The 24,487-nt window shown below is 39.6% G+C and overlaps 2 protein-coding genes across 2 annotated transcripts; both read right to left on the reverse strand.

The window, feature by feature from the left end:
* Positions 1 to 1,212: 1,212 nt before the first annotated feature.
* Positions 1,213 to 16,850, reverse strand: dna2 (DNA replication helicase/nuclease 2). The gene is made up of 25 exons (XM_037747240.1): positions 16,503 to 16,850; positions 14,317 to 14,373; positions 12,741 to 13,629; positions 11,807 to 11,915; positions 10,800 to 10,949; positions 10,405 to 10,588; positions 9,313 to 9,461; positions 8,946 to 9,068; positions 8,493 to 8,739; positions 8,267 to 8,381; positions 7,847 to 8,003; positions 7,468 to 7,659; positions 6,336 to 6,578; positions 6,089 to 6,202; positions 5,845 to 5,954; positions 5,280 to 5,389; positions 4,959 to 5,087; positions 4,536 to 4,628; positions 4,151 to 4,344; positions 3,806 to 3,895; positions 3,313 to 3,526; positions 2,368 to 2,457; positions 2,030 to 2,215; positions 1,757 to 1,903; positions 1,213 to 1,424 (listed from the first exon to the last, which is right to left on the reverse strand). Exons 1-25 carry the CDS (start codon positions 16,530 to 16,532, stop codon positions 1,371 to 1,373), a joined length of 4,176 nt encoding a protein of 1,391 aa, XP_037603168.1. The 5' UTR covers positions 16,533 to 16,850; the 3' UTR covers positions 1,213 to 1,370.
* A 2,096-nt stretch (positions 16,851 to 18,946) lies between these two features.
* LOC119499784 (zinc finger and SCAN domain-containing protein 2-like) lies at positions 18,947 to 21,281 on the reverse strand. The gene is made up of 2 exons (XM_037788967.1): positions 21,040 to 21,281; positions 18,947 to 20,191 (listed from the first exon to the last, which is right to left on the reverse strand). Exons 1-2 carry the CDS (start codon positions 21,209 to 21,211, stop codon positions 19,233 to 19,235), a joined length of 1,131 nt encoding a protein of 376 aa, XP_037644895.1. The 5' UTR covers positions 21,212 to 21,281; the 3' UTR covers positions 18,947 to 19,232.
* Positions 21,282 to 24,487: the final 3,206 nt, after the last annotated feature.

A 24,487-nucleotide genomic window follows, 5' to 3' on the forward strand; every position in this document is an offset into this window, starting at 1 on the left:
TTAGATTTGGTGGCCGGGACGTTATCCAACATGCTCTAATCACAGCGATGAAAAACTTAATCAGTTAAATTATCTGTTAGTTTACATCAGAGCAGAATATATTTCTTTCTAAATTGTGGTTTCCTACAAACTCCTAGTTTTAACTGGTTATGATACCTGGTAGTTTCCTTTGTAATCATTCCGTCTCTGTACAGTTTGCTTGTATTCTGCTGTACACAAAGGATTTAACTCAAAAACGTTGTTTTGCTTTCGCTGTTATAGCGACGATGTAAACTGACGAATATAACTATTATACATCAGTTTCCATTTCTTCACTTTTTTAAGGGCAGTGTAGTCCATGCAGAGATTAAAATCGAGTGCTGTTGATGCAATATTTCTCATCAAATCTGTATGAAGTCCAGTGATGTATACCATTAAATAAGAAAATCACACACTACAGCCATCACTTCATCCTTTATACAACATGTACTTGAGGTTTGAGCTGGAAAAATATTACTAATCAAGTAATTTAAGACTAAATCAATATTTAAATTTATTGTAATATTGTGATGTAGCCCCTTTTCAGTTTTCATCCTTAAGACTGTGTTTCAGTTGACCGACGGTCATTTCTGACCTTATGCGACTGTTGTAGCTGAAAGACATGAAGTATAAAAGGTTTGGTCTCCATATTCACATTACTAATGACTTTCTGTTGTGTGTGTAAATCTAAAATATTGTCAGTGTATCGTTAGAGGTATTAGAGTTTATGAATAATGACCAGGCTTAGTTGAGGTTTGATGCACAGTACCATAATCCACCAGTTCAACGCATTCTAACTGTAAGACCATTTTACGGATGTAGCACAATTTTGTGTGCTTTTTGGCATTTCAGTATCGGGCGCCTTGTTTCACAGCAGAGACATTAACTATTGATCCTTTTAAACCTGGAGTGCTTTAAGCGGATTTAAAATTGGTCAACATTAACAATAGCAGCAAGTGCATTATATTATTAAACTTATGTTTAACTAGGTACAGATCAGAGACAGTGTCCCCTTGAATGAACTACATGTTCTTCAGGTGTCATTCATAGTGTGTTGATTAGTGTAATCTGTATCTCCGGTTACACGCCATCAAATCCTTTTTTGCATGAGGGACACAAAAATAATCAAAGATGGGGCTGTAACGTTAGTTAACAGGTGGTGACTGTACGCTGCAAATGCCACTTTTCCCCCCCCCAAAGATGGATAAACTGATCACAGCATCCAGATCATTGAGTGCGTTTGCAGATTGGCATTAAATCTCTGCCCTGTTGAGGTGATCCACAGCCACTGGCCGCTCCACTGTGAGACAGGCAGGTGACCTGAAACAACACCATGGCTTCACAGACTTCTATCACAGGGTCAAGCTTGGTAAGGCCTTGTGGGCAGCTGGCGGGAGATGGATAATGTGAAGTAAGGGTTCAGGAAAAAACTGTGTAGACACAGAATACATAGAAAAAGAAACAATGAAGACATGTAACCAACATAGGATAAGTCATTAAAAAACTGCATAGAAGCAGGATTGTAGCCTCAACCTCCATTTGTTGGGAACACTGGTGACTTGCTGTTCAACACTTTAAATTACCATAACATAGAAAGCTTAATTCTGCTGTACAGAACTGAAGAAAAAAAAAGTCTGCAGTAACCAGTTAAGTGACGCCAGCGTTTGCAATAAATGACTAGAGTTAGTAATAACAGTATTCCCATTAAAGAGTAATGTATGATGTAATTAAAGGATATCATGTTCTCTTGCTGGAGATGGTTGAGTAGTTTCTCCACAGGTGCGTAGCGTCGTAGCGTTGTGACAGAGCCCACCATCAGTAGCTTGTGTTTAGCCCTGGTAATGGCTACATTCAGGCGACGCCAGTCCTTCAACAGCTCTCCTAACTATGGAAAAAGAAGCAGCAGAGAATCAGGTCAGGTTCCCACTCGCCTGTTTATTTGATTATTCACCGCTGCAGTGATTGAGGCACAGAGAGTCAAAAAAAGGGAGTTGGGAAGAGAAACACTTACGTTTCCTTCCTCTGCAGTGCTCCTGACAAAAGAAAAAATGATCAGACTTTTGTCCCGTCCTTGGTATCTGTCCACTGTATTCACCTCCACGCCGGTGAAAGCAGAGGACTGCAGCAGAGCAGAGATGCTCTTTAACTGCTGTCTGTAGGGGGCGATAACACCTATATCACTCGGCTTACACCCTGCCTGAAGAAAGTCAAATAAGCAAGGGTTAGTTTTTCACTTTCATTCCCGGTATGAAAAACATTTCATGACCCTAAGAATTAAGCCAGGACTTAAAAAAAACACTGTATTATGCCATAAATACCGCATCAGCATCAATTGGGCAACTGATGTACCTTTATCAGCAGTGAAAGCAGCTTGTGTATGAGAGCAGCCTCGGTGTGATTGCTTACGCCTCCCTGCTCTACAGACTCCAGCGCTGGCACCTAAAGGAAGCAGTGGAGAGAAACGAGTTTTAGACCAGCACACCTCCATTGTCTTACTCACAACAGCCCTGAATGAAAACAATCTTACTTCACATAAATCTATTTCTTCAACAGTTGAAGCAGCTTTCACTAGACAGAAGACCTAATAAGGTCTGTATTAATCGTCTCAGGTAAAAATAGCTAAAAACGTGGCAAGTAAAACCTTTCTTCCCTAGGAGGCTGTTGGACTATTGTAGGGCTTCTTCCTCTACCAGCGCTACCTGCAGGCAGTGAATCCCATCAGCAGAGGGAGGATGATACGGATAGTGACTGATGTCTGTGCTCTTCATTCTTTGTAAACTTCACTCAGGAATATTATCTATTTTATTTACATTTCAGATTTGTTTCCATGAGACATTATTGAGTTTATATGGTGACTTTACTGTTGCTGCTCTAGAAACATAATTTAGTTATATGTAAAATATGAATAAATTATAATCCTGTTCTAGATTATTACATTTTTTAAATAATATATTAAAAAGCAATTATTTAGTAATGATAAAGAACCGAACCGATAAAGAGACCTATCTCTACTCATGTTATGAATAAAATACATTATGATGTTATTGCCAATCGTTCCGGACCTCTGACCTTCAAGAAAAATCAGATGCGGACATTTGAGTCATAATTAACTAATAACATAAAAAACAAATTTGTACTCTGCAGGTAATTTTCTAATTTATGGTTTTTCTTGACTGTAGACCTCTAAGGCTTTGGACAGTTGAAGCAAACCGTCATCTTCATTGAGAATTAAAATGTTGCAGTCAAATATCAACATCTAGCTACTGCTTGATGTGAACTGTATATTATACCAACCATGGAGCAATCTAGGAAGCAAACAGGGTTGCTGGGCAACAACATGGCCTGTATCCAAGCCAGGTCGTGGTGTGGAGGAGTCTCAGAGTGGGAAGTCAGCTCCGACTGGACAGAAAGCAGGAAGGGCAGGGTGAGCAGGGCCGTGGCCGTCCTCTCTGATCCGCACTCCAGCCGGCCCTCATACATCAGGGAGTTACTGAGAGACATTATCTGCCTAAAAACACACAGCACACATAGCGTTTATTATAGAGTGGGAATCCTTTCGTTTGTCCTAACCACTCTGGCCATGCTGTTTTGTGAATAGAGTTAAGTTTTCTCTGCAATGCTAAAGCAAGACGGAGCAGCGTTAGCAGTTTCTCTTTGAGATCAAAGTAAACTCATTACAGATAATAATGAATATTGTTAGCAGTTAAGTTAGGTGTAAAGAATGAGCTCATAATAAACGAGACCAGATCACTGAAGCATACAGAGCTGTCTGTGTATGTAGGTGTACCTATTCATCCGGTACTGTACATTGAGTTGGACCACTGCTTCACTGTGGAGCTCCAGTCGCTTAAATAGACTTTCGTCCATCCCAAGTTTCCTAGAGAAAACAAATAAATTAAGAAATTGATGACAGATATTTCTATTGACAGTATTTTAACTTTGAATTGATTACCAAACTGATCCAATCACGTTCCCCACACATTGAACACCATAACTTTATGTGAAAACTGCCTCACGTTTTGGCCGCCATGAAGACAAATGACTACAATAAATATTCATAACACAATAGTTTTTTGTATTTTCTCATTTTATCAACATTCACCTCATCCACACACACACACACACACTTTACCTCGCCTCCTGATTTTGTACTATTGGTGGCAGCTGTTGGTGATCTCCAACAAGGACAAATCTCTTGGCATAGAACAGGGGTCCCAGACAGATCGGCTGGCTGATCTGTGAAGCTTCGTCTATGATGCAGAAATCAAACCGGCGACGTGTGAAAATGGGATGCTTGATGCCCATACAGGTGGTGGCCACTACCAACTAGACAAAGAGAGAGAGAGAGAAAATCGGTATTGAATGGTAAGATGTTTACTCCTTTAAGTTAGAATATCAGCAAGTGACATGTCTTGCTGCAGGAAAAACATCGAGATCAGATGTCAAATATTTAAATAATATGCTGATTTCAGTGGATATAAATCAGTCAAAGTATATTCCACAAACTAACTCCTCACCTCCTTGTTATAAAGCTGCTCCAGCTCTGACAAAGTGTGAACTCCCTTCTTCCTCGCACTTTCCTCCGTGTAAGGCAGGATGTCTGGATGAACCTGGAGAGGGCCGTCAGAGATCAAGTCAGAGGGGACGAAACTTTTGAGTTTTTAAAATGTTATCTTTTTTTTTTAACATTTCAAAAATAAGGATGAATCCATCCCCCAAATATTTCTATTTTGACATAGTAGTGTATAACTTCAATATTATTAAATAGTGGTTTGTGCATTAATGCAAATTACCACGAGATAATGGAATAGGTTTATATTAAACAGCAGAAAAATCTACAAAGTGACACAGTTTATATTAACTGTTGTAAAGGGGAGTAAAGACTTATTTTCTGTACAGTCCTTTACAGACTGAATAACAGACGTCAAACTACAGCGCACCTTCTGCCCCTGCCCAAGACGCAGAAACCCGACCCGGAATCGCTTTAGCTTCAGCAGGATGTTGTCAACAGCAGAGTGGGTGTAGCTGGTCAACAACACACTGAACCCACATGCGTGAAGGATGCGAACCTGAGAGAAGAGCGGAAGAGTCGAAGAGCAAGAAGGAGAGAGAGAGAGAACAGTGGAGGGTGTCACATGAGAGAGGTAAGAGAGAAAGGTGGGGGGAGAGAGGGTTAGAGTTCTGGACTCTACTTGGGAGTAGATAATGTTGATTTATGGTTCAGGTAAGGTGAAGTTCACAGATCATGTTTAGGAGTTTACCAGGGTGCAGATGGTTGTGGTTTTGCCCGTGCCCGGCATGCCAACAATCAGTGTGTAGTCTTTAGATAACAACACCTTCTTCATGGCCTGCTTCTGGGGTTTGTTGAGACCTACACACAAACAAAAGCATGAATTGACCTAATGTGCATTCTCCTACACAAATGATGAGAAAAACAAGACATTTGAGGATGTCATCTTGGGCTTTGGGAAACAACATTTTCCACTATTTTCTGACAGTTTATAGACCAAACAACTAATCGATTAATCGAGAAAATAATCAACAGATTAATCGACAACGAAAATAATCGTTAGTTGCAGCCCTAGTCTTCATATAAGAACATAATGGACAATAGTGTGTAATTAATTCAATGTTAGAAAATGTTCTTTTATGAAACTCCAAACTCTATCTGTGCAACATTTCTGGGGAAGTGCGTAACATGTCTTTCATTTATAGTAGCGTCCCCCGCAGTAATGGAAAGTAGAACAGAATTAAATACAGAAAAGGACAAAAGAAAGTAAATTAGACAGAGCAGAGTGGAAGAACAGAGCAGAGGAGCTTCGTCACCTTTGAGGATGTCGGCCACAGTGTCCTTGGCCTCTCTTGGCAGAACAGAACTGAGGTTGGAAATAAACTCTGGAGGACGAAGGTCAACAACCAGCTCCCTCAGGCGGTCACTGCACAAACATCAAATGTGTGAGGCTATTATTTTAACCGTCACCTTGTTAATTTCCTAGGGATAAGTTGGTTTTACCGTTACAAACACAACACGCCATCATAACTTTGCATTATTTCCTTTTACTGCACCTACCTGTCCTGACAGTTTTCCATCAGTCTGGAGAGATTGGTGAGGTGAGTGCTGAGGCCCACCACACCTTCATCACCGTCCAATCGAAACAACACACCACTGAACTTAGACAGGTCTCTAGAAAACAACATTAAACAACAAAACAGGTGTAAACTGGGTTAGTGACTTCAGCTGGTGAAAGAAAAGTCTAAACAACGCTGTCCTGTAGTCGTCCTTTTGTTGAAACAGGTAAATGTGGGCTCGTTCTCACCTGTCCAGAGTGCAGCTGATCGATGTCTTGCTGACCTCACACAGGTATCCTGTTGCCAAACCAACCAGACGACCTTCCTGGTCGCTAACAACGATGCGATCCCCGCTGGCCAAACCGCTGCTGGCCAAACCCTTCTGTGGCACCGTACCGCTTCGCTGGAAACGATGGAGGAAAACCCCTTCAGACTGCACGGTCACTGGGCCACTGAGCTGCACATTCCCCACACAGCTGCCATTCTTCTCACTAGAAACACAGGTCAGAGTAAGGAAATACTGTGTATTAAAGGGACAGTGTGTAGGATTTGGCGACATCTAGTAGTGTGGTTGCAGATTTCAACCAACTGAGTACCCCTCCGCTCACTCCTCCCTTTCCCAAGACTGCGGTAACGTGCTCCACTGAGTGCAAAACCGTGGTAACGCCGTTCGCCTCACTCAGAGGCCACCCATACCATAATAACACTACTTTAGGAGCAACGGGAGCCAGATGGCTACCACTACGGTGGCCTTCAGGTAACGTACAAATGTGAAAGTCTCTCTCTATAGCCAGTGTTTGGTTTGTCTGTTCTGGGCTACTGTAGAAACATGGCGGAGTAATGTGGTGGACTCCGTGAATCAAAATTAGGTTTATTTTGCCAAGTATTTACATACATGGAATTTGACTCAGTGTTTATGCAGCTCTCTCAATGTACTTACACCGAATAGGAATAACAGAATAAAAGAATACAATAATAAAAATAAAAATGAGTTGTCTATATACAAGTAAAATAAACAAAATGACAAAAACAATGTGCATTAATGACTGTAAATTATAATCTAAAAAGTGCAAAAATGTCCATTAAAGACTGTAAGAATTATGATCTATAACGGCAGCAGCAGATATTTGGTGTTAAGAAGAGGACCCGTTCCCTATGTAGATATGAAGGGCTCATTCTGAGCTAATGAAAACACAATGAGTCTTAGTTTCAGGTGATTATACACTAATAAAAACATAGTTATGAATATTATATTCCATTTCTACTGATAGATAAATGTTACACGCTGTTCCTTCAAGTGTTTTATACAGAATGAAGTATGTATGTTTTTATATCCAATATTGGATTTGACCGTACTTGGAGTGTTTACCAGCTTTTTACCTCTCCTCAGCCGTCTGAAGCCACACACGCTTTCGACCATTCTTGGCCTCCATGCTGGCAGCCTCAAGGGAGCAGAGCAGAAGCCAATGGGAAAAATAGCTTATATGTGGTGGGATCAGGTGACCCGTCTCCTGCTGTATGAAGTCACGCACAACATCCTCGTGGACGTCTGCAGAGCTGCCATCGAGCGCCCTGGAGGAGGGGTGAGGACAGGTGTTGCGAAACAAAAGTGGTAAAGGTGGTGAGAAAAGAGGACAAGCCAGACAGAGAGAGCTTAATGAGACCATTTAACTATTTAGCGATATGCTAACTGATAAGGTTAATAATAATTCTAATGATTGACATTTCCATGGCTGCAAAATGAGATTTAATTATTTACCTCTCATATAAAGCACAGTTTCTCTTCTGAGGACAGTACTGGCAGGTTTGTCTGTTGGTCAGGATGTCAGGAAGTCTAGACAGCCGGCTCTGCTTCGCCTCTTTCTCCACACAGTTGTGAACGTGATGAACCAACGTGTTCCTCAGCTTCAGCAGCTCTGAGATAAACATAGAGTTCAGTAATAGTGGTGATGGAGGAGATGCTGCTGTGAAAGAGCGTTAAGAATTTAGTTGAAAGGGGACTCTGTGTGTGTGTGTGTGTGTGTGTGTGTGTGTGTGTGTGTGTGTGTGTGTGTATATAAATAAATGTATAATACATTTATAGAAGATTCTACAATCATTAAGGATATAAAATAATATATTGATATTGTTCAAAACTGGTGTTGGGCAGGTTGGTTAAGCACATGTGGGGATACTGTACCTCTGCGGTCCATGTGGCTGGCCACTACAGGGTGCAGGTTGCCAGTCTTGAGGTAAAGCAGGAAGCCAGCTTCAGAGTTGTATCTCTCCGAGCTCATCAGAGTGTAAAGAATCACCTACACACAGAAAAAAACACCTGTATATGGACATCTGGAATCCATAGTTGTGTGAGTCAGTCGACCCGATATTCACCACCAGTCTACAGGTGCGTATCTATCTCCACCAACCTGACTGCGATGCTCTATCGAGTTCGACTCCTTTCCGGTCTTCAGCTCCAGGGGGACAGTCCTCTCCTCCGACGTTCTGTGACTACCGCTTCGTGGTCTTTGGATTCGAACCCGCGCCGTCACATCGATTTTCCCTTTCAGACCAAATTTCGGGGACCACACATTCTCCTCTATATCTGCCAGCTCTGCTACCGTGACAACAGTTGCCGAGTCCTGACCCCTGCTCGGAGCTCTGCTGTTGCTGGGGCTGAGGTCATCGAGACAGAGACAGACATATAAACAGATCTTTAGAGTGACAAAATCCTCATTCGCACTGGTTTTCGGTTATTACATTTTTGATATTCTTTACACTAATAAATACAAAATATGTACTCAAATCAATCAGGTAGTCTATTGTAGAGCAAATTAACTTTTGTTAGCAAATCTGTAGCGCTGTGTGTGCACTGTACATACATTTTGAGGCTGATGGTTTTTGGTGTTGTGGAGCTGAGGTATTCCTTTGCCCATTGTTCCAGTGCGGGCAGATAATCATGCAGTTCCTGCTTCATCTCTTCCTGGCTTACACCCAAACTGTACCTAGAGACACATGGACACAACACAAACATAACTGAACAAGATAAGATGCATACAAACATCAAGTGAAAACCGTGATATATCACTTTGTTAAATCTACAGGAAACATTCACAAATAACTGTCCAGTGCTTCTCTGACGTTTCTTTATTTCTTGATTCAAGAGCTCTGTTGAACAACTGCGGTGTTGTATCATTACACACATGGTAAGGTCTGCAGCACCCTGTAGGGTATAATCTGACCACTTACATGTCTCCCAGGTACTGAGGACGGCACAGTGTTTGGTCAGCCAGCTTAGACAGCGTCTCCAAAGAAAAATCTTTAGCTGTAGCTGCTCTCTGGAAGACTTCATGGACCATGGTGCCGTTCAGCATTTGCTTGGAGCCACCGTCAAAACTCTGCATCGCGGCAAACAGAAAGAACCGGAGGAGGTAAAGAGTATAGTATTGTGTTATTGTGTGTAAGTGTACTCTCCACTTCGAGATAAAATAGGAAATTTAAGAAAATTACACAATGATATTAACCCTTAAAAGTATTGAAATTGTGTCATAAATAAAAAAATAAAAAATCAGACATGTTTTTACATAAGATGTTACTAAATTAATACAAAACATATTGGTCCAAAAGATTTCTAAACGTAGAAACATGAACAAAATATTTCTTAAAGCTTCAGTAGGCAGAGTTTTCTCTGAGAGAAAACTAGACTTCTGCACCTCCTCCTCTATTTTCAGGCTTTCAAAAATCTAGCCTGTAACGGGAGACTTTGATCACAGGTCATTTCAGAGAGAGAGCGTTCCTATTGGCTGTGCTCCGGCAGGTGGGCGGTGCTTAGTATTCCCCAACAGATCTCAACATGGCTGTCGGGTCACAAACTTTCTCATTGTACAGATAAACAGTACACTACAAGATGTTTCTGAAAACATTTGAGGGGAGAAATAGGCATTACAGTAACAGAATATTGATTCATATTTGATCAGCGCTGCCTAGTTTGACCGTTTGGTCGAAGTTCGCGAGTGATTGACAGCCGGCTCTCATAGACAGCAGCTGGACACCAGACCTCAGAGCAGCTCTGATTGGTTGTTTGTTTGTGAGATATCTAAATTTTTATGAGCAGATCAAGTGCAAAAGGCATTTTGATAGTTTTGTTACATTCCACACGCAACATAATGCAATGATGTCATCACAAGCATACAATGTGATGACGCGAAAGACAGTAGCCTTAGCTTTCTGCTGCAAAAAGAATGAATGCTCTAGAGATTGTGTTTTTTGTTTTACATCAATTTAAACAGGATCATGAAACACTGTTTTAAAAGGGTTAATTGTATTAGTAAAGGCTTTTACCTTGAACATTTCTCCCAGTACTGCACGCCTCATGCAGCGGATGGAGTTAGAGATGCTGGTACCTGAGACGAGGCTATCAGGTAGTAAAACCAAGAAGCCCTGCTCCCTGTCCACAACCCAGGATCCACCATCAGGGCGGCCCTCTAGATGCACCACATCACCACAACGAATGGGCGTCATCTCCCTGGAAACACCCAAGGAATGATCATTTTATACGCATATAGAGACAGAGGCACACAAATATGCATCATGAAGACACAAGCAAAGACACAGAAATACTGTACATATTGAAGTCAGTGCTACTTTCACAAATCTGGGCTGCATCTGGGCATTGTAGGGAAAAATGGTGAAAATGAGGAACTGAATAACGGCGTGAACATGCAAGAAGGCATTACCATCCATCTTTCAGCAAACACATCTCAGTTGGATGTAGAGATTTGGAGCATGAGATGGTCAATGTTTTGTGGCCAGGTCTCTCGTCCACATCCAAAACCCAGTAGCGGTTGTTTATGCCTCCAGAGAGGATCACATGGTCTGGCACCTTACTGTATGAACAGAGAGGACATATATAATCATATATAAGCTTTTTTTTCAATCATCTGCCATGCATCATTTCTAAAAACACCTGAAAGAATAAACATATGTAGGTCTTGGTGTCATTGGCAACTTTCCAGTCGTAAAATCTCTTCAACTAGGAGGCTACAATCAGCCCACAGAGGGATGAACTTACACAATGAGATGGGAGCTTATTGGTCACCAAGTCAAGTGCTTGAACCCACATACACCGATCAGCCATATCATTAGGACAGCACCCTGACCGGTCTGCGGCTACACAGCCCCATATGCAACGAACTGCGATGCACTGTGTGTTCTGACACCTTTCTATCGGAACCAGCATGAACTTTTTCAGCAATTTGAGCTACAGTAGCTCTTCTATTGGATCGGACAACACGGGCCAGCCTTCGCTCCCCACGTGCATCAATGAGCGTCGGGTCTGACCCCATCGCCGGTTCACCGGTTTTCCTTCCTTGGACCACTTTTGGTAGGTCCTGACCACTGCAGACCGGGAACATCCCACAAGAACTGCAGTTTTGGAGATGCTCTGACCCAGTTGTCCAGCCATCACAATTTGGCCCTTGTCAAAGTCGCTCATATCCTTACCCATTTTTTCTGCTTCCAACACAAAGTTCAAAATGTTCACTTGGTGTCTAATATATCCCCACTGCCAGGTGCCATTGTAACGAGATAATCAATGTTATTCACTTCTTCTGTCAGTGGTCTTAATGTTATGGCTGATCGGTGTATACTCCCCACGTGTCATGTGCCCTTCTTCGGTTTCATCTTTCCTCCTCTAAACTATGCAGCAACAATCTCCAAGCGAGTGTGTTCATGTGTTTCTCACCGGGGTTTTTTTGGTTTATCCTCTGTCCCAAGACCTTCATTATGATCCATCTGCTCTGCAAACCAGCTCTCGTCCAACATCTCTTCCACAGGACACGCTGAAGTCGTTCCTGTGTTTTGTTTTGTGCGAAAAAGAAAAAAAAAAATAAACAAGTTAGCAGGGAATTGAAACAAACTACTTTCAAAGATATGGTTGTGAATTAAAGCTGCATGTATACTGTATTAATATACTGATATAATTATGTGACAATCATGCAGTCGTCTGGGATTTTATAATATTGTTAAATAGCTTAAATTTTGTCTTTTCCTAGTCTTAAAGGCTGCATTCTTGGTAGATGATACCATGTTTTTACTTAGGGTCCATCACAAAGACACTTTGCTTAGGGGAAAGTAGGGCTGCACAATTAATCAATTTTATTGAAATCGCAATATGGCCTACTGCAATTTTGAAATCGCAGGATGAGGAGGAAATTGTAATATTTGTTAAAGATGAAATGTGTGTCAAAATACCATTTTAAATTAAATATTGTCGTGCTGCAGAGATGTCCTGGCCTACACATCATGACCTACAGACTTAAGAAAACATCTTTGTTTGGTACAGATCCCCGCAGAAATCACATCATAATCATTTTAATGTTATTCAATGAAAATGAGAATAATGATGTAAAAAATAACATACCCTCTAATATCGCAAATCATATCGCAATTGCAATATCAGTCAAAATAACTGCAATCAGATATTTTTTTTAAATCGTGCAGCCCTCGGAGAAACACTTTTGAACTCCATGTTTCTCAATGAAAGATGCATTCAAGCGCGGTCGGGAGAAATCTTTTTTTTTTGTCACAGTCAAAAATGGGGATAGATGGTGAACAAGCAGTTTTTATACAATAACTACAATTATATACAATACATGTAGTAGGTGGCATCAGTTTACCTTCAGCCCGCTCCTGATCCGATGATGTCAAATTTTCCCTGTCTCCTTTTGATGATCTCATTGCTGTTGTTGTAGTTCCTGCCTTGTTAAGGTCAATCTCTCCCTCCTTTGTGCTTCTCTGCATTGCAGATGTGATAGTTTGCGCACAAGGTTTGTGCATGTGAGCAGTAAGAATGTGAGTATCCTCCTCCAGACGAGTGTGTGGGTTTCCACTGGCTGTCGCCTCTGTTGTTTTCGGCTCCGTTATCACAGTAAAACCAGATTCTCTCTCATTTTCATCTCTCTCTTTCTGATGTTTTCTCTGTTCCACAAAAGAGTTTTTGTTGTCATTAAAGACCACTTCAGTACTTCTGCTGTGACCTTCAGACTGGTCACTGGAAACATGAGGCGTCTTCAAAAGGCCAATCACAGGCCTTGTTACTTTCAGGTTGTTACCCGCGGGGCTGAGTGCAGTTCTTTGTGCCTGTGGATTAGCATTTCTTGTTCTCTTGGCATTCTGAGACTCTTGCGGAGGGCTGATGAGTCTTTTTACGGAGCCACACCACCCGTCTTCCCTCTTGGTTGTTCCTCCATCCTTGGTCATAACTCTCCGTGCACTTTGCCCTCTGGAGCGGGGACTACGGCAGATGGGGGACAGTTGGCCAAGCTTCTCCAGGCTCGCCACCTCTCTGCTGGAGGAAGAGGAGGCAAGCCTGATCTGACTGGTGGGGGTCTCAGGCACAGAGAGAAGATCAGGCGATGAGGGCAGGTGGTTTTCAAGCTCCCCAAGGATACTCCTCTTTAAGGGGGAATGGGGTCTGAATGTGGAGGTTTCACCATCTTTGATTTTAGGTTTGGTCCTGACGAGTGCAGTGCCAGCAACGGATAATTTTGTGGAGGACGACAAGTCCTAAAAGTAACACAGTCAAATGGGTATTTTAATACATAATCTTAAAAGTATTAGTGGTACATTGTTTATGTATATCAGAGAGAAATGCAATAGTGCATTGCAGCACAATAGAAAAGAAGAAAAAGAAGAAAAAGGTGAAAAAGAGACAAGTGAGGGAATAAGAGGAGATGATTGCGTTTGATGAGTTTGAGTGAAAAGAAGAAAGCACAGAAAAATTAGAAATGTTAAAGCATCTAAAGGGGGACCGGTGCCCATCGATGTATAGCCTAATGCTTGTGCATTGCTTGGTATCAGACGTCGAAGAGCGTGACAAAGCGGTGGTATTTGACCACCTGAACGGGCTGCACACCCTGCGCGCTGTTATTGGCTGGGGGGTTAAACCCCCACGTGGGTCCTAAAGGCTGTTTGCAGACGGAGAGAGAGGCAGAGGGCTGCAGGGTCTCTGTAGAAACAGACACCACCACACACATCTAGTGGGGCATAAGTGGTGATTGAGAGGGATTATTTTTCTATCAGTCTATACATTGTTTTTTAGGAAATTGTTGCGTATTGTACCTTTAAGTAATAATATCAAGATGAGATTTTGAAAAGCCTGTCAAGACTTGAAGAAATAAGAAAAAAAAAGCAAAAGGCAGAAAAGAGAGAAACAACTAGGCTAACTAAAAGAAAAAAGAAAAGAAGATGTACCTTGTGGTGATTTTGAGAGGAAAAGAACGATGAGATGTTCTTCTGCCCTCCTGGTGCCTGACAGAAACCACAAAGCAAATATTTACCATTATTTCACTGGTGCCATTTGTTTGTTGACCAAGTTAAAACAGACATTTGACATTTCATACTGTAGAAAAGAGGTACAAAAACTTCACAAGGCATCAACCAACCATCTGTCAGAAATAAACTCCTGGTAACAACAATTAAAAACATTGTTCATTTAGACAACTAGAGCATGTGGGCTACACACATATTATCTGGTTACACGTTTATCCAGTACGCCATTTAAAACCTCAGCTGTGTGAAACGTCTCGTTGTTTGTATATAAATGTATGAATAAGGTGTTTTTCCATTTCTGATATCCAATATTGTTGACCAGAAAAAATAAAGATTGCTTCACTGAAGGGATCAATCAAACCAGGCAGAAACAGGTGAGTTAATAAGAGACTTCGGACATAATAAACGGTGATAGACAGGGTCTGAAGTTCACCTTTTTCCTCACCTGCCACTGTGGCAGGTCACTGAACATTTCTACCGGCCACTCATGTTTTTTTATCTGCCACTTCTGAAATCTAGGTAGATCACTTTAAAACTATAAACACTGAGTCAGTGGTACCAGACTGTAGAATTATGGAATATATCATGTAACCTTAATCCATGACTGTATTTAATAACACTTCATTTTACAGGTCTGCAAATTGCATGGTAATAAGGTGATAATTTGCAAGTTACCTATTTGAAATGTCTTTGGAATTACTGCCAAATTACCCCAATATTTATCGAAAATCACTTTAATATAAACATGATTTAATAATTCTATACTAAAATAGTATTAAAGTTAATATTAGGGCCCTGCTCTTCATCGGAGGTGGAAAACCAAAACTAATAGAAGACACTTCTGATCAGCACAAATCTCCCCATTGTGTGACTTATCGTCTACACAAATGTAACCTGGTAGCTAATGTAATCAGGGAGGTTTTAAAGAAATTTCAAAGAAATGATTTGTTAATTATTATCAGCAGACATGGAAATAAAGCATATCAATTAACTTTGTATTCTTTTCTTTTCTAGCTATTGAGAAATAGCATAATATAATTATTAAATAATGTTATAATAAAGTAATTTTCAATAAATGTATAGGTAAATATTGGGCAGTAATTCCAAAGAAATTTGAAAATTACTTGCTAATTATCACCTAATTACCTAGTTACCATATATTTAATTTAGGCTTTAGAATTGCTTTTTAAAAATAATATTTCTTAATATAAGGAAAACCTGTCTGCCATGGTGGCAGGAGACTGGATATTTTCACCTGCCACAGCCAACATTTACCCTGTTATATGGCCGGTGGCAGGTGATAACTTCATTCCCTGGTGATACAGGTGTCACATTAGATAGATAGATAGATAATAACTTTATTGATCCTGAGGGAAATTCAAGTTTCAAGCATCACAGTTCCACAGTGCAAAAACATGTTAGTAAAAAAGGCAGTAAAAAAGTTAGTAGTGCAAAGTACAAAGAAAAACAAAATATACCAGATATAAAAATACAAGGAGGTGAAGCAAACTGTTAAAACTGAATATAGTGCTGGGTAACAGCTGTGATACAGGACTATTAAAAAAATGAATATAGTGCAGAAGAGACTGTTAAAAGTGAATATAGTGCAGAAGAGACTGTTAAAAGTGAGTATAGTGCAGAAGAGACTGTTAAAAGTGAACATAGTGCAGAAGAGACTGTTAAAAGTGAGTATAGTGCAGAAGAGACTGTTAAAAGTGAATATAGTGCAGAAGAGACTGTTAAAAGTGAGTATAGTGCAGAAGAGACTGTTAAAAGTGAACATAGTGCAGAAGAGACTGTTAAAAGTGAGTATATTGCAGAAGAGACTGTTAAAAGTGAATATAGTGCAGAAGAGACTGTTAAAAGTGACTATAGTGCAGAAGAGACTGTTAAAAGTGAATATAGTGCAGAAGAGACTGTTAAAAGTGAATATAGTGCAGGGTAACTCCAGTAGCTTAGTCTATGAAAGTGCACTGTGTGCATTATTATATTATATTATTAGTCTCATTAGAGTCTGTTTCTGTGACGTTACAGCTGAATCCTCCTCATGTTGTTGTTGTTGTTGTTTCTGTTGTAGATAAAACAAGAGCTGAAGCTTCTGAACTCACCTTGGTTTTCTTCAGTTTGGTCCTGTTCATGGTGGCTGTGATTAAACGACACACAGGTGTCCGTATTCATGTGCTTCTGGGTAAATGAGTGATGTGTGTTTCGCTGACGGTGCCGTCAACAGAAGGATAACCTGACAGACATCTATCAGAAGATAAGAGCTTTATTCTGATTCATTGTGGACGACTCCACAGCCAGGAGGTTACTGACTACCGGTTACCCTGACGACGGTAGCTAACGTTACCGGACTGGTTCAGTGTTTGGAGACTTCTTCTTCTTCTTGATGCTCTCAGCTGCCTTCTTTCACCAGTGTGTTTTCAGGATGTGGCGCCAAAGTTTCAGTTTCGCGCAACGGAAGTGACATCAGTGTACTTCCGTCTTCGTCTTCTTCTTCTTCGTTGGAGCGAACAACGTTTTGGTGCATTACCGCCACCAACTGGTTGGAGTGAGGATCAGGACTCTAACTACTCAACAGTTTTACTAATAAAGAACATGAACATACTAATACTAATACTAATACTACTAATAATACTACTACTACTACTACTACTACTACTACTACTAATAATAATAATAATAATAATAATAATAATAATAATGATGATGATAATAATAATAATGATGATAATAATAATAATAATGATAATAATAATAATGATGATAATAATAATAATGATAATAATAATAATAATAACAACAACAATAATAATAATAATGATGATGATAATAATAATAATAATAATAATAATGATGATAATAATGATGATAATGATAATAATAATAATAATAATAATAATAATAATAATAATAATTGGTGTACTTCCAGTAAAACACTTTTTTTATAAGCTATTGACCTCCACAGCTACAAAATCACTAAAATTATATGATAAAACTATAGCTGAATACATTGATTATACAGAAGTTAAATCATTCATCATCAAGCAATCACTAAAAACAAAACAAAACAAAACAATCTTATAAGTGATGCTGAGCAGTGATGGAGGATCTATTACTATTACTTAAGTAAAAGTAACAATACCACAGTGTACTCTGTTACAAGTAAAAGCTGTGTTCAAAATCATACTCAAAAAAGTACAAACGTATTAGCATTAAATTATACTTAAAGTACATAAAGTAAAAGTACTCATTATGCAGAATGGCCTGTTTCTGAATAACGTAGGCGCATGTTACATTATTGGACTATAATTATTGATGCATTATGTGTTCATTACTTTAATGTTATAGCTGGTAAAGGTGGTGCTCTTATTTTTTACTATATATATATAATGCTGGGTAGCTTGTGAATTTCACAAGATTTTTTTTATCTTTATCCATAATAATACATATATCATCATAATGTATTAATGATGATGATTATATGTTGTATTAATAATCTGAATCTGCAAAGTAACTAATGTCAGACAAATGTAGTGGAGTAAAAAGTAAAATATTTGCCTCTGATATGTAGTGGAGTAGAATTATAAATTAGCAAAACATTTAAATACTCAAGTAAAGTACAAGTACAACATGCAACATATCATCTTTGAGGCATGATATCCTAAATAATTTGCAGCTGAGTCTATTTTTTTTAAATCTGACCCTCAACTAAGAGTTAATTTGCCTTTGTGAATTAGGGTCAATAGACATGATTGGATGCTCCTTTCTCAACTGTAAATGTTACCATTGCACCATCAGTCTGGCCAGAGATTACCGGTAGGCTGTACGTTATCTAAAACATGTTATGAAGCTCTCCACAAATAGCCATTATTTTTCTTCAGGTTTCACTAAATATGCAACTATGTTCGTCACTATTAAAATGTACAGAAATGAACATTAAGTAGTATACAGAAAAGAGAATAAACCAAACATACTCAGAGACATTAATACTAGTATTATAGCAGAAAAGTAATGCTACTACATCACGATAAGCAATATAAGTTATTGCATCTTCATAAAAGTATGTGTTGTGTTGTTTAGGTTTAATATGTAGTGTTTACTAACCCTATTTCTCCAGGCAGGTTGTTTTAAGCAAAAAAAATAAAGAAAAAAGAAAAAATGAAAAATAGTATCTCGGGTGCTGTAGGTCGGTCGGTCTTTTCCCACTCAGGTTCAACAGCTCTGATAGAAATTTCAAGCTCACCCTGTCTTTTTATGGTCTGTATCGATATAAAAGTTAATGTGTGAGCCATCTGATTTGCAGTTGAACAGCAGTCAGACGCTTCTTTTATCTTTGGAAACACATGATGTTGTAAAGCTGGCCCCTCTTAAAACTTATTTGGCCATCATTGACACAGTTAATAATTATTTAACAAAGACATGATGGTTAATGGACTTTTGTTGGTACTGGATTTTTTTTTCAAAGCAGCAGCAATAATTCACATAGTTCCTTTGCTTATGATCGACTACACACAAAAACATTGTATTCACGGGATTTAGTGACAACTGATGATTTTGGAGAAGGTAAAAATGTCTCCTTTGCTTTATTTCTTCAGAGTACCTTGTTTGACAAGTTCAACAGAAATGAATTAAATTTGATGACTGCACTCAACACAAATGATTGTCACTTGAAGAAACATGCCGTATTACAACTTGCTGAATCCTTTACAGTACAAAACTATATAGCAACAACATAGAAAAAATTGTCCGTACAAAGTTTTTTTTTATACATTTTACTCCTCTAATGTGAGTCCTCATCCAGGAAATGATCAAATAAACACCATCATTTCTCCAGTCTAGAGATTCTCTCCTGTGTGCGTCTTCATATGAATAATTAAATGGGAGCGCCGAATGAATCTTTTCCCACAGTCAGTGCAACTGTACGGCCTGTCCCCTGAATGAGTCTTCATGTGGCGCGTTAAATTAGACTGAGCGCTGAATTTCACATGACACACAGTGCAAATATAAGGTTTCTCACCTGTGTGAATTATCATGTGCTTGATGAGATCTGCTTTCTCTCTAAAACTTTTACCACAGTCAGTACAGCTGTGAGGTTTCTCTCCCGTGTGGATTCGTATGTGGGCGTTCATGTTTCCAACCTGTGTGAACCCTCTGCCGCAGAAGCTACACGTGTGCGGTTTCTGTCCGGAGTGAGAGTTCATGTGAGTCTGCAGATAGGAGCGCTGGATGAAGCTTTTACCACAAACACCGCAACTGTAAGGTTTCTCTCCCGTGTGTGTCTTCATGTGGCGAGTCAGAATGGATTTGATCCTGAAGTTCTTGTTGCAAACGCCGCAGGTGTACGGCCTGTCTGCTGTCTCGCCAGCATGCTGTTGTTGTTGTTGTTCCTCTGTGTTTACACCTGAGTGAAATCCTCCGCTGTCTCTCCATTCGTCGTCGCTAGCGTCACTCATCTGACAGTCACTGGTTGGCTCTGATGCACCACAGCCTTCTGATTTCAACTGTTCACATGAGCTGCTGGGCAAGTGGTCTCCTTTATTTTCAACTTCTTGGTTTTGATGTGGAAACTGTCTTCCATCGTCATTCCTTTGCACATAAATTATATTGAACAGAGAGTCTTTGATATCAGCTTCCTCCTTCTGCTTTTTACCTGCATGAGCGCTCCACGCTTCCTCCTCCTGCTCTTCTTTAATCTGCGGGGGCTCCTGGTCATCCTCACACAGGTCAGTCTCCTTCTCACAGTGATCCTGCTCTGAGGAAGCGTCCTCTTCCTGGACAGAGAGCTGCAGGGGAGCTGGATAGTATCACACACAAGACAATATATTTAAGCTCTGCAGCAAAGGGGATAATGCAAAAAACAAGATGCATCAGCTAACACAGTAAAAAAAGAGCTAAACAAAGTGTAACAAAATATGAACCATTTAAATAGAAGGAACTATAAAAATAGGAGCAGTGTATACAGTATTGACAATAAACAGACTATTAACAAAATTGCACAAATGGAAAATCATATTGCACAGTGAGAATGAATGAAATGAATGAATGAATGAATGAATGAAATTCCACCTGAAAATATCAGGTTATTGTCAGTTTTTTGGTGTGTAAGTGATCTACTGGGAGCAGTGCTGGTTGTGGAGTCTGACAGCTGTCAATGTGACATTTCACCATTGATTATAAATGAGCAGGAGAGCAGCACAGGCAAAATATTGTGTATTAATAATCACTTGCACTAGTTATGAGGCACATTATGGACTTAAGACAGGATCACTTCCTAATGAAAGATTTCCCTTTTTGATAATAGAGTAACAAATGAACTGTTCACAATGGCCTTTGGTTACATCCCTCTTTCTTCTCCCTCAACACTGTCTGACAGGAGAGGTGGAGGTGAGGTCACAGACAGAGTGTGACCCACGTCACGTCACGTCGCGTCATGCATTTAGTCCCTAGCAACCGTTGTACGGCACATTTTGCCAGTGACAGCCATTTTGCATCCTCCTCCCCCTTCAGGGATGCAAAATGGCGCTACTTGTTGTCTCCTGTAAGGAGTATTTAGGGAGTGGCCCAGCACACATAAGGTTTTTAGGACATTTTAGTACAAAAAGTAGAGACCGTTACAGTTTAACGGTCCTAACGGTCACTTACCTTGACAACCGGCCAGCCTTCTCTGTTGTTGTTGTTGGTCGACCTCCTGTTTTGACCGAAAAACTATCTCCTCATAGTCTTTAATAGTTGTTTCAAAGATGCTGAATATCTCCTCGGCGGCGGCTTTCAGTCGCTCGTTCACCAGCGCCTTTAGTTTCTCTGTTTTGAACATTTCCGCGGGTGACAGAAGACCTCCAGTCTGACGGGCTGCCTGACACAACACTGGCTGCTCACTGGGCTGCCAGATATCGCGAGACAAACAATCGCCAGTAGGACTGGCTGCTCACGGGGCTGCCAGATATCGCGAGACTAACAATCCATAGAAGGACTGGCTGGTCACTGGGCTGCCAGATATCACGAGACAAACAATGGATGATATCTTTATTTATTTATTTTCTTCAATAAACTTTATATTAAATTTGTAAACAATTAAAAGAACAATAAAATTTACACATATCTAATACAATACATATAAATTAAATAAAGGGATAACAAAAAAAACATACAAAATAAAATTAATTAATTAATTAATAAACAAAGTAACATAAAACACAAAACATGCCAGGGTTTAATATAAATAAATAAATAAATAAATAAATAATAGTAACTTAAGTAAAAACATTAAAATGAGAGCACAAACGCTTTTTTTTTTTTGCAGAAGATATTGTCTTAATATATAGTTCCATTTCTTTCTTGAAGACATTAAGATGAGGTTTAACTCTTTCAAATTTGCATTTATGAATGGAAAACTTTGCAACAATGATAATGAGATTTATCAGAAATTATTCTCTCTCATATCTTGTGTTGAACCTTAAAAAAACAAAAAAATACATTTTCCAGTAGAAGTTCAAAGTCACAGATAATATTTTCCAAGATAAATCTATAAATATCTTGCCACAGTTTACGGGTGTGTGCACATTTCCAGAACAGATGGGGAATAGTTTCAGTATGGGAATCACACAAGGCACAGCTGAAATCACTATCATTTTGAATTTAGCAAAAAAGGACCTAAGTGGGTAACATCGATGAATGATTTTAAAAGACACTTCTTTGACCTTATTTACCAAAAAGTATTTTTGTGGGAGAGTCCAAACTTTTTTCCAACACAGATGATAACTTAAACATATCTCGCTTCAGCCGGAAAGACACTCTCACCATCTTCTGTCTTTGGAACAATACAGGTTTAAAACCTTAAATACATCAACTAATCAAACTTTTATTTATATATTAAAATGAATCTCATTATATTACATGAGTCAGGGTGAATCTATTAGTCTGTCTGTGCTCCACTGCCCCAAACGCAATCTATCTATTGGGTAAGCACTTTGGACAAAATGTTTTTCTTTTACTCTCTAGCTTCTACATTAATAGAGTGTATACATATGTGTAGGTAAATACAGAATAAATATAACGCAGAAATGCTTTTTTAATGTGCCAGAAAAGAAGATGGACTTCATTATGTATGTTGCTAGGCCTACATGGGCTGACAATAGGGTGATGAGAGCCCAACAAACCAAATGTGGGACAAAGAGTATGTTTGTGTAGGACAATGTGGGACACTTTACCAGGGCTGAGAGGTAGTGTACAATTTCGATATGATGTCTATCTAACTTAAATGATAAACATTTCTATTCTGCCCCTTATCTTGTAACATCTCTTTGCCCGAATGCATCCATAGATCGATACATCTCCTTTCGATCCACACGAGCTGTGTGGCTTTATGTCTTGAAATTGAAAAATGACTGGCAAAGTTCACAAAAAACTCTGAGAATGGCCTTCCACCGGCTTATAAATACTTATAAGTAGTTTCACAGTCTTTGTTGTAGCTGCTATTCCATTTCTTTGTGGTAGTTTCCATCATATTCCACCTAAATCTGCATAACTTGTGACTTTGCAGTGACTGGCAATTTTCCCCCGTTGGGCATAGCATAGCAAAGACAGTGTAAGGTCAACCTGCACTTGACCCACATGTGCACAGTTTGACAGCAAACCTTCCCTGCTTTCTTCACAGCCATTGGATGAAAGCCAGAATTTAAAAAACATCTGTCATGAAGTGGTTTGACTTTTGAAAACCAGAGCCAATGAAAATGTGGGACATTGTCTCAAAATGTGGGACGTGGGACAAGGGATAAAAATGCTATGCAGTCCCTCGTAAAGTGGGACACCTGGTCACCCTAGCTGGCAATTATTCAAACACCTTCATTTGTACCTAAGAGAATGGGCAAATTGATGTGCTTTATGCAATAGGAAAGTAGCAGACAGTGAATTGGACATGCTTTTTTTAATTTTAATTTTATTTTTTTACAAATTTTCCAAACATGCCCAAGGATACTGCCTGTAAGAATAACAAGCAACACTTATGGAAAATCATAATAAACGGACATGGCAACACAGGCTGCTGGCAGAAACTGAGGCACACAATGGACCCGGTTCCTCTGCATGATAAAGCTTTGCTGCCACCCACTGGCCATGAAACAAAACATTGAAACAAGACCAGAGGAATCAACAATTTCAATGAATGAATTATCTCACATAACTTTTTTTAGGCCATTTCCACAGAGGTTTTAGCCAGTTTATATCAGGTTTATGTGGACATTCACTTTGCAGTTTTAATGTGAAAATTTTAAAGGATTGAAACAGGAATCCAAGACTGTTTTATTTTGTAAAACTACTTACTTATACCTGAATGCCTACTCACCTGCCTTGGCCAGAATAAACCAGATGTGCAAGTTTGCATTTGCAGTTACTGACCAGAAGATGGCAGCAGAGATCCAGGTTAAACCTACAGTCAATGAGTGAAACTTTCGAGACACTGGACTGCCTTTATGACATTAATGACTGCTGCACTTTCTTTTGACACTTTAAAATGTCAAAACTGTTATCATTATGAATGATATTCGCTTCAGTCAGCGCTGCAGCCAGAAAGTGGGGATACTCTATCAGATCTGACAGGATAAATGCTGTAAAACAAGGTAGGAAAGGTTAACCGACACTTTCAGTAAATGGGATACATATCTAAGTCTTTGTTACAGATTTCATTTTCATTTTGAGGTGTTCTTCCTTTCTTTCTTTATTTTCCCCTCAGTCCCCAAATGGATGGATGGATGTCTGTCAACCTGCTTTAAAGAGGACCTATTATGCTTATTTTCAGGTGCACTTGGGTATTTTGGGTTTTGTTTACATGCTTTCATGTTCAAAAAACGCTTTTATTTTTTTCATATCGGCTGTGAAAAGCTCAGTCTGCTCTGATTGGTCAACTAAACCAAATTATTCCGCTCTAACTAGATTTGTTTGAGGGCATACCAAACTAGCCGCTAGGTAAAGTGTGTTACTTGATGACATCACCGCGTTACGGAAGAAAAGGCGGGACTTCAATCAAGGCGTTTCAGGCAGTTCAGGAGCAATGTTTCTGTGGGGGAGAGGAACTCCCTTTGGCGTGGACTTTGGG

Source organism: Sebastes umbrosus, chromosome 2 (assembly GCF_015220745.1).
Source record: "Sebastes umbrosus isolate fSebUmb1 chromosome 2, fSebUmb1.pri, whole genome shotgun sequence".
NCBI classification, from domain to species: Eukaryota; Metazoa; Chordata; class Actinopteri; order Perciformes; family Sebastidae; genus Sebastes; species Sebastes umbrosus.